The sequence below is a fragment of the Octopus bimaculoides genome, chromosome 17, assembly GCF_001194135.2.
Source record: "Octopus bimaculoides isolate UCB-OBI-ISO-001 chromosome 17, ASM119413v2, whole genome shotgun sequence".
In the NCBI taxonomy this organism is placed as follows: Eukaryota; Metazoa; Mollusca; class Cephalopoda; order Octopoda; family Octopodidae; genus Octopus; species Octopus bimaculoides.
Window position 1 is genome coordinate 36,564,198 of NC_068997.1, and position 11,092 is coordinate 36,575,289.

At 37.1% G+C, this 11,092-nt stretch overlaps 1 protein-coding gene across 1 annotated transcript in view; it reads right to left on the reverse strand.

Annotated features, from left to right (window-relative positions):
• LOC106877076 (uncharacterized) overlaps positions 1-11,092 on the reverse strand; it is a 262,423-nt gene that overhangs the window by 232,328 nt on the left and 19,003 nt on the right. Inside the window, exon 2 of the mRNA XM_052973794.1 lies at positions 539-720. Within this exon, the coding sequence (XP_052829754.1) occupies positions 539-720 (182 nt within the window). The remainder of the gene's footprint in view (positions 1-538; positions 721-11,092) is intronic.

An 11,092-nucleotide genomic window follows, 5' to 3' on the forward strand; every position in this document is an offset into this window, starting at 1 on the left:
TTCATCAGAAATTGCTGTCCTACCTCCTGCGAAAAAGAATTACCCTGCTATGTATAATCAAGGCAGTGCAAAAAGTTGTTTTGCACAAGCATTTCTATAGCCAATTAGACGGATGAAATTTACGTGCACTTAATAATGTTACGCAAAACAGCGTTCAGACTTTCCCTATTAATTTCGTCATCGTTTGAATTATGAACATATTTACATCATAAGAGTTTTTTCGTTGTAAGGCTTTCTTTTTTAGTTGATTTTCACCTAGCAAGACATATTGTAGATGGTGTAATAAGTCACATCCGGACAACGTCAGGTTATACTGCTAGTATATATATATATATATATATATATATATAGGGGTTGGACAAAATATCAACATTCATGAACTCATAAAAATCATATTACTAGAAACAGGTCATATACTGATATGGATATATTAAATGTCTCATTAAGAGGATCAAAGAAAAATGGATGTCAACAACAAACTTTAACTGCCAAAGCTGTCGCTGATATTATCACTGTCATTACTAGAGAAATTACTTACTTTTTTTATTGATGTATTATTCTGGAGGAATGAGAGGAATCGTCCATAACCCATATGGGAAAAGGTTGTCATGCTAAAATCTTCCAATAACCGTTCTTCAATTTTGTTGAAGTGATTCAAGTTTAAAGTCCCGGAAGATATGTATTTTTCCAGATATTTTTTCAAAGACTGAAGGACTTGTTCTGAAAGACAATAAAAGTATAATGCTTAGCTGTTTTCTTTTCAAATGTTCATAAAATAATTTGATTCAATCATTAAATTTTCATTTCACTTTAGACACAAAACTACATTTTTCTGATACAACCTTTAATTTCAGCTTTATATACTGTAAATTGGGAAAGTAATTGAGGAAACCCAATTCTTTTCAAGCTATACTCACAGAGGAGTTTAACTAAACACTAAGCTATTAATTTTGTTGTATTAATGTTGTCTTTTGACAACGTTTGTTGCTCTGACAGATAGTGTTGATAGACTGGTTCTATCTGGCACTGCACGACCCCTAGTCATACAGTGTTATTATCCTCAAAAGGTTGGATCCTTATAATGTCCATTCAGTATCACAGTATAATTACTATATCAGCAAAGACATGGCTATCAACACAGTTTACAGGTACTCTCGACCTTTTGACCTTCCTTTGTCGACTAGCTACTGGTCTATTTATAATGGCTGGTTATTACCACTTTTTACTGGGAGGGGTGTAGTTTCACTATACAACATCTCTTCTTATAATTATTTTATTTAACAATCAAATTCTTTTATTCACCTGATCTCTTTTTTCTTTTCTTTTATACATGTATATATACTCAATGTTTTCTTCTTGGGGGTCTACTTTTAGGAATTCAGTGCTCTTCCTTTTCCTTGTACAGGTGGTTTTGACTGCTTGTAATGGTGTTGGAACCTGAAAAGTGTCATATAGCCAATCCATCAGTATTTCTACTCTTATTGGTTCCTTTTCTATGACTCTTTCCTTAAGCTGATTTCTATGTCTCCTTTCTAATCCATTTCTGCTTCTTACGCCATACATTACCTCATTTTTCCTAAGCATGTTACAATTTCTCCTTCCCAGTATTGCTTGCCATTTTTGAAAATTCTTACATATACCTTATCACTGTTTCTAAAGAATTTAGGCATGTCTTTATTAGCACATATTTTTTCTTCACTAGTAACAACAGTTTATCGAATACTAACTTCACTTTTCTGGCAAACATTAATTCTGCTGTTGAACTTCCTTCTGGTGCATTCAGGTTTGGAGTTACCCCGTAAACCCTAAAGAATTGTTGAATTGTGACCTTATCTATGGCTTCCTTATTAGCTTTCTTTAAAGCTCTCTTAAAAGTGTTCACAAACCGTTTGACTCTTCCATTCGATCTAGGGTGATATGGTGCTATAGTTTTATGTTCTAACGTGAACATCTCGCAGAATCTTTTAAACTCACAGGATGCAAACTGTGTTCTGTTATCAGAGACAATTATATCTGGTGCACCAAATCTTGTGAAAAGCTTGTGTAAGAAGTTTATTACCTCAGGCCATTTTGTGTAGCTGTCCACTACTACGAGGTAATAATATCCATTGACCAGGCCTGCAAAACCGATATGCAATCAGGACCATGGTATTTTCACTTCTGGCCAAGTCACTGCCAGTGCACATCCTTTGCAGCCTTTTACTAGGCTTTCAACTTCCTTATCTATGCTTGGCCAGTATACGAAACTTTGCATCAGCGCTTTCATTCTAGAGATGCCTGGGTGTGCCACATGAAATTCTTTTAGCTTTCTCTTCTGTAATGTCTGTGGTAAGACCACCCTCTGAGCATACATTAGTACACCATCACATATAGAGGACATGTTCACATCTTAGCTGTTCTTTGCATCAGACCTTTCTTTATTTTGTCGACCACAGTTTTCTTTTTGCCTCATTGATAAATTTGTCATTTCTTGCATTTTTTTTTTATTTCTTCCAAGTTACTGGTAGTTCACACATGATATTCCACATCACTTTTTTTGTTTCTGCTTCTGCTCTTAGCGCTGCTATTATGGTGTTCTCCAGTGGTTCATTATTTCTCAGAATTAGCTAAGATAGACTATCGACATGTCTCAACTTTTTAAAGGCAGATATTCCATTCTATAATCATAGTTTAATAGAATAGTACCCCCATTGCTGCAGTCTGTTTGCTGTATGTGTTGGGATTCCTTTCTTGGATTTGTATATTGTTATTAGAGGTCTATTCTCTGTTTGCAACCAAAAATGTTAGCCATGATTGAACCTGTGAAATTTTTTCACACTAAATATAATAGCCAATGCCTCTTTCAATCTGGCTATAGCTCTTTTCTGCTGGCAATAATTTCCTTGATGTGTGAGCTACAGCCTTTCTCCTGCCCTCATTATCTTTGTGTAGGAACACAGTTTCTATTCGATACTTGCTAGCTTCTGTAGCTTGTATTATCTCTAACTTTGGATCAAAATGTGTAAAATATAAACCTGAAGCTAACACATCTTTTAACTCATTAAATGCTTTCTGGCATTTCTCTGTCTAAATCCATTTGACATTTTTTTTTTAATAATTCATTAAGTGGAGCTTTTACGTTATATATAATTTGATATATACACTTGGTAATAATTTACCAAATCTAGGAATACTTGTAACATTGTCACGTTTGTCAGGGTGGGGTGGGGAGCACATTTTGACACTAAAGAGATTACCAAGACAAAAAAAAAAGCTCCCTCAATTAAGTTTGGGTAGTGGTGGCTTTTTGCTAGGTGTTGAAAAGTAAAAGTATAAATAAAGGGACAGGCACAGGTGTAAAAGATTAATACCAATCTCCACTTCTTGGGTTTAATATAAAAGACATGTTAAATCACATTGCCAAACAGTAACCAAAAAAAAAAAAAAAAAAACCCTCCCTTTACAAATGGATGGTGAGATTTTTATGACCAGCAATATAGGAAAGGAAAGGAAAACCCATGAAAAGGAATGCAAAAGATTTTGCTAATTGTACACAGGGAAGAAAGTGATGCAAGTTAAAAACAAATAAGGCAGAATATATAATTTGAAAATTATCCGTTTGCTACCATAACAGCTGTAGATTACTTTTTAACCAGTATTTTAGTTTGGTTAAGTTTAAAGACAGAATAAATGGCAATGTGTGTGTGTGTGTTTATATATAATCGTGGTATTGATCAGGCTATCAGACGTTATATATTGCTGGTCACAATGCACTTTGCATTGTTTTAGCTTTTGAATGATGCCACCCCACTGATTAGCTATGCAGGTCAGCATTTCCCCTGACTGGAAGGCTATTCCGTTGCAGGGTGACCCCTTTACAGCTGAGTGGACTGGAGCAATGTGAAATAAAGTGAATTGCTCCAGGACACAACATGCAGACATTCTGGAAATTGAACCTATGATCCTGAGTACCACACCCCTAACCACTAGGCTATGCCCTATGATGTAAAAACCTGTGTCCACTTTCATCGATTACTTAACTAATCTAGGTATTTTATTATTTTCAGAAAAATTTTGCTTTTTCTTGTCAGCTTTAGTCCCTATTCATTTATTCTCTCGAATACTTTCTTTATATGTTAGACATGTTGCACCTGAGATTTGCTCTTTATCGGAATGTCATCTAGGTATGCAATGGTGAAGTCGCAATCAGTTAACATCGCATCCATTACTTGTTGAAATATGGCGGGTGCCACTTTTACAAATGGTAATCATACAATCCATGGTGCATGTTGATTGTTAGTAAATGTGTGCAATCTTTTTCTGACTGAATTTGATGGTACACCTTTGAAAGGTCTAACTTTGAGAAAATTATCCCTCTGTTTAATTGAGCAAACACTTCTTCTGGGCTTGGGAGTGAGTAATTGTGTGTGAGTAAACAGTCGTTTGACTTGGTTGAGAGGTATGTGCACACTCTTAGTTTATTATTTTTCATACACTGCCAGTGCTGCCCAGTCTGCATGGTCAATCTTTTCAATTATATTCAGGCTTTCCAACCTGTCTACTTCATTATTGACCTAGTCTACCATCGCAAACAGTACATCCTATTTGGGCCTGAAAATAGGTGTTGAATTTTCTTTGATAGCAATCCTTGCTTTTATTTTTGTGCAACAGCTTAAACCTTTCCAAAAAAACTTTTGGGAAAGCTTCTTTCATTTTTTGTTTCAGTTCCTCAACCTCATTTGACTGTTTGACTGCTCCATTTACGTTATTGCACAAAGCGCTTATGGGTGTATCCCATGAATTAAATTTCTCCATACATTTGGTGCCAAATAAATTCATGGATTTCTTCAATACATAAACATTCACTTTTCTGGTTTGACCGTTGAACATTATATTACAAACGTGTTCACCAGTGAAATATAATTTTCTTCTTATAACACAGTACTTTATTTTGTTTGAACTACATAATTTTGATTTACCGATTTGTTCCCATGTTTTCTCATTTATGATTGTGATATTCGTAGGATTTTCGAGCGAGAACGTTGCCAGTGCCCCTGGACTGGCTCTTGTGCGGGTGTCACATGAAATACACAATTTTGAGCGTGGCCGTTGCCAGTACCGCCTGACTGGCCTTGTAGGATTTTCGAGCGAGATCGTTGCCAGTGCCCCTGGACTGGCTCTTGTGCAGGTGACACATGAAATACACCATATTGAGCGTGGCCGTTGTCAGTACCGCCTGACTGGCCTTCGTAGGATTTTCGAGCGCGATCGTTGCCAGTGCCCCTGGACTGGCTCTTGTGCGGGTGGCACATAAAATACACCAAATACATACATATATACAAATATATGTATATACATATATACATACATATATATATATACACATATACATATATACAAATATATGTATATACATATATACGTACATATATATATATATACACATACATATATACACATCTATATATACAAATATATGTATATATATATTGAGCATGGCCGTTGCCAGTACCACCTGACTGGCCTTCGTGCTGGTGGCACATAAAAGCACCCACTACACTCTCTGAGTGGTTGGCGTTAGAAAGGTCATCCAGCTGTAGAAACTCTGCCAAATCAGATTGGTGCCTGGTGTAGCCATCTGGTTTCACCAGTCCTCAGTCAAATCGTCCAACCCATGCTAGCATGGAAAGCGGACGTTAAACAATGATGATGATGATATCACTTCCTGTGTCTAATTACATTTTGATGCTAATGCTTTCAATTTTCACATTCATGAATTTTCTGTGGTAGTTAGAGCTTTTTCTGCTGACAAACTATTTATTTTTTCTTGTTTGTTCCATTTTCCTATCATTCTAGTTTTGCAGTGCAATTTTATATGTCCTGTAAACCTGCAGCGAAAATACTTTCCTTTTTTATATGGAGGATCTTTTTTCAGGTGCATCCCACTACATGTTATACATGGGTCTACATCCCGATATTTTTTGTTTTCCCTGCAACACTTCATTTGTCTTCTGACTTTTCTGCACTGGTCTTATATGGAAACACTCTTTCTGTTGAATTTCTTCTACACGATGCCTTAATTTTAATATCCTATCACACTCTTCTGAAAATTTCTGCAATGTCAAATCCTGGTTCATTTCCAGTTTTTATAGGATTTTCATTCGGATTTCTGCTTCCCTCTATCTGTCAATCCTTGCGCAAAAATTAAACACTTGAAAGAATTTGGAGTAAGCACATCTAGCCTAAATCTCTCATATTCTTTGTTGACTCTGCCTGCATAAGTAGTGAAGTCTTCATCTTTGCTCTTTACTATGTTTAAACATTTCCATCTAATATTCAAAAGTGAGCTCTTTTCACTAAACATTTTGCACAAAATGTCAACTGTGTTAGTGAAATTTATGTTGGATGCTTCTTTTGGCAATATGAATTTACTATACTTCTCATGCTGTACTGTCCCTAGTTTTCTTTAAACTAGATGTGTTTTCATACCGTCTGTCTAATCCTGGCATTCTATTTCAAAGATCTGTTGAAAGCTTCGAAAGTAAACCTTGAAGGTTACTCCTCCTTCAGGGTCATATTTGAATTCGTTTATGGAATTTGCTATATGGTCAGGTGAAAATCTATTCTCCGGTTTGGCTATCAACTTCATTAGTTGTAACATTTGTTGCAGCAATTTGTGTTGTTCTTATTGCTGTTTTTGCAAATCAACTATCCCAGTTAAGAAATCTTCCATATCTTACGATTTTCGTAACTTCGCACAACAAGATTTTTATTTCTTTTTTGTCCATATTAATTAGTTAAAACTTTTTGTTATTCCTTATCACCACTGTTGTAAAGCAGTCTTTTGCCACAGTTGTATCCGTCTTTTGATGATGGTTGTTGCTCTGACAGATATTGTTGATAGAATGGTTCTGTCTGGCACTGTATGACCCCCAATCATACAATGTTATTATCCTCAAAATTTGGATCATTATAACGTCCACTCAGTATCACAGTATAATTACTATATCAACACAGATACGACTATGGATACAGTCTACATGTACTCTCAATCTTTTGACCTTCTCTTAGTCAACCAGCTACTGATTTATTTATAATGGCTGGCTACTACCACTTTTTACTGGGAAAGGGTGTACAATTTCACTATACAACAAATTTTTAGTTCAACTCAACATTATTACATTTTGAGCAAGTTAGACTAAACTAAATGACAGTTAGCCACTTTAAACACCAATAAGGAGATAATAGATGCAACTAAAATGCTTGCTGACAACTTATCCCAAAACAACTCATGATTATATCCTTCTTTGTAAACTTCTATTCTATTGTTTTAGATCTGCAGTCCATATGAAAATTTTGTATATTAACCAATCAAAAATCACTATGATTTTGACATGTAACTTTTGTCAGGCAATTTTAGTTATGAAAGCAGATTTGAATCAATTATATCCCATGCTCAATTGTAGAAATTTATGCACATTCCACAAATGATGATTGGTTCCCAAAATAAATTTGAAGATTTCTCAAGGATATTGAAAACCAGAACTAGTTCATATTTTATAAAGTAAAAATGTGTGTGTGTGTGTGTGTGTGTGTGTGCGCGCGCGCGCGCGAATGAAAGAAGGGCACTCAACAAACTTATTGGGAGTTACATGCATGGATCAAAACAGTTTCACTAGTCTTCCATTTTGAATTTGATTGACAGAAGTTGATTGTTGTTACTGTAAGGTGGGCTGTGATTCGTTGAGGAAGGTCACATAGTGTCATGGTTTGATGTTTGTATATTGGTAACAGTTAGTTGGAAAATCGGCTGTGTGGTGGACAGGAAATCAGTCAGGTTGTTGGAGGGGAAGTATGAAGTGGTGGTATGTGCAAGTATATAGTTGTATGTGCGAGTGTGTAGACGTGCTCATATGGTTTTGCATGCATGTCTTTATTGATGCTAATGTAAACATCTGTACATGGGTACATATGCGCATGCCCACATATACATGCATATGTAAATGAACATGTGTGCATGCACACATGCATGTAAAACACATGTATGAGCACATACACACATGTATTCATTCATATGTACATATGTATATATGCATGCATATTAGTGTGCATGCACACACGCATGCACATGAGTATTCGCATGTGTGCATACATGAATATCCATGCACATAACAAACATCGGGGATTGGTAATTGGAGGTCCTGGTCATGGGGTTGGTTGGTAGCGGTGACTTTGGTGCAGGGTAGCAGCTGGTACTAAGGTGGTATATCCAGGTTGTTGGAGGTCAGAGGCTTGAGATTTACCAGAAGGGCATACCTCTAGTGGCAGCAATAAGATAAACCAACTTCCTTGTTGATGGATACTGTGGATTGTCGGAGGATATGCAGATTTTCATAAAGGGAGAGCTGGCAGTTGGGGGCACTGGGTGAATACAGTGGCGCTCTGTCAACAATAGTCTACTTGATGCTGGGTGTTTCGTCTTGGAAGTCATGGACTCAACAGAGGAAACGAGACAAGGAAGTAGAGTTCTCTCTGTCCCTGGATCGGAACGAGTGCATATGCTGGGAATATCTTCCCATGAAGTCATTAGCTTGTATAGTGCCTAGTAATGCCATTGGATGGTGTAAGGGTGGCTCTGTAGACTACGGTCCTCGAGAGGCAGGATCCCTCTAAGGGCACCTCGTGGGGTTCCGGAAGATGCAGGTTGAGGTTGGGGGTGGTGCAGGTGCATTTTTACGTTTGTAGATGTGTGCAATGTTAAATATGATGTTGTCTGAGCAGGAGTAACTCACCTTGACATTATGGGGGTTGAAGAATTTGTAATACTTGTGCCCTCTGGGTAAGTGTTTCTTCATAAACGACAGGGAGCACCCAGCTACGTTGGTGGAAACTTCTAAGTTGAAAGTGGGGTTATACCATATAATTTGCCTTTCCCTAATCCTTTTTGGCTAAGGAGAGTGTGTTTGGGGGTTGTCCACATTTTGTGAGCTTCTCAGTAAACCCACTCCAAGCCAAAACGTTGTTGTAGTTGGTGCAGGGCTAACTACCGACAACCTGGATATACCACCTTGTTACCAGCTGCTACTCTGCAATGACATCACCAACACCAACCAACCCCATGAACAGGAGTGCCAATTACCAATCTCCAATGTTTGTTATGTGCATGTATACTCATGCATGTGCACATACATGAGTATGCAGGTGTACATATACTAATATGCATGTGAACATGCATGTGTATATACATATGTACATATCAATGAATATGCATGTGTGTGCATACATGTATTCTGCATGTGAGTGCACAAATGCTGGTTCATGGGTGTGAGCTTGTGTGGGTGTGCAAGTAGGTACCCATGTACGGATTCGCATGTTCACATCTACAGAGAAGCACACAAAACCATATGAGCACATCTACACACCTACATATACACCTATATAGTTCCTCTCCAACAATACAATTTCCTGTCAACGACACAGTTGATTTCCTGTCCATCATGTAGTCAATTTCTTGTTCCAAATGCAGTATTTTCCAACTAACTGTTACCGATATACCAACATAAAACCATGACATTGCGTGACCTTCCTCAATCAATTGCAGCACAAATTAGGTATATATGCATGCATATATACATACATAAATAAATATATATATATATATATATATACATTTAAAAAGGAAGATTCAACACCGGAGTTTTATATCCATTTTCTTCATTCAATGTAAACATTTCTGTGTTTGACTATATTTAACCATTAATAAGTTAAATATATTAATCGTCTCACACGTCATCAGGAATGATTTTCATTAGAACAAAAAACCAAAAGAAAACATAATGAATCGATCAAGCAAATCATTCCTGATGATGTGTGAGACGATTAATATATTTAACATATTAATGGTTAAATATAGTCAAACACAGAAATGTTTATATTGAATGAAGAAAATGGATATAAAACTCCAGTGTTGAATCTCCATTTTTAAATGTATAAATTTGAAACTTTGGAAATATAAACAATGAGAATGATCCTTAAGGAATCTAATCAATGATTCTTTGAGGTGAAATCTTATGCTATATTGGTAACAATTACAGAGTTTACTTTTTGTTCCTAACTTTGACACTGCAAAAATTCTCAAATTTTCTTTAAGTTGCTACGTGGTAGTAACAGTTTTCTCGAAGATGTATCTTGTCATGAATTGCTTGAAATATGGAGAAGAAAAACAGCCAACAACTGATGAAGAGTGGTCTTTTTATGTTACTTGTCTTGTTTTCCATTTGTTTCTTTCTTTGTTCCCAAAAGAAACGAAAAAGTTTGTATTCCATGTTTTCATATTGTTGTTTATGTCCTGTGCCCATATATGCATATGTATACACACACACACACACACACACATACATATATATATTATATATGTTGTTGTATAAGTGTGAAGGTACCACACTTATTCATGTTAACAAAGGGATGTGGGTTCACGTCCCACACAGATGGGAAAGCCTTCTTTTTTCTGTCGAGGGCTTATATGCTCTGTTATTAGACTATTTTCGTTAGTCATTGCATGGTGAACGGCATAAGCTTTAAGCTTATATAAAAATACCATTATCATTATTTATAGGATTGTAAAATACGGCACCGTATAATAAAGCCATTCGCACCGAAAGCATATATATATCATCATCATCTGAGGACTGGTGAAACCAGATGGCTACACCAGGCTCCAATCTGATTTGGCAGAGTTTCTACAGCTGGATGCCCTTCCTAACGCCAACCACTCACAGAGTGTAGTGGGTGCTTTTACGTGTCACCCGCACGAAGGCCAGTCAGGCGGTACTGGCAACGGCCACGCTCAAAATGGTGCATTTTATGTGCCACCCGCACAAGAGCCAGTCCAGTGGCACTGGCAACGATCTCGCTAGAAAATCCCACGAAGGCCAGCCAGGCGGCACTGGCAACGGACACGCTCAAAATGGTGCATTTCATGTGTCACCCGCACAAGAGCCAGTCCAGGGACACTGGCAAGGATCTCGCTCGAAAATCCTACGACGGCCCCGCACAAGAGCCAGTCCAGGGGCACTGGCAACGATCTCGCTTGAAAAATTTCATGTGTCACCCG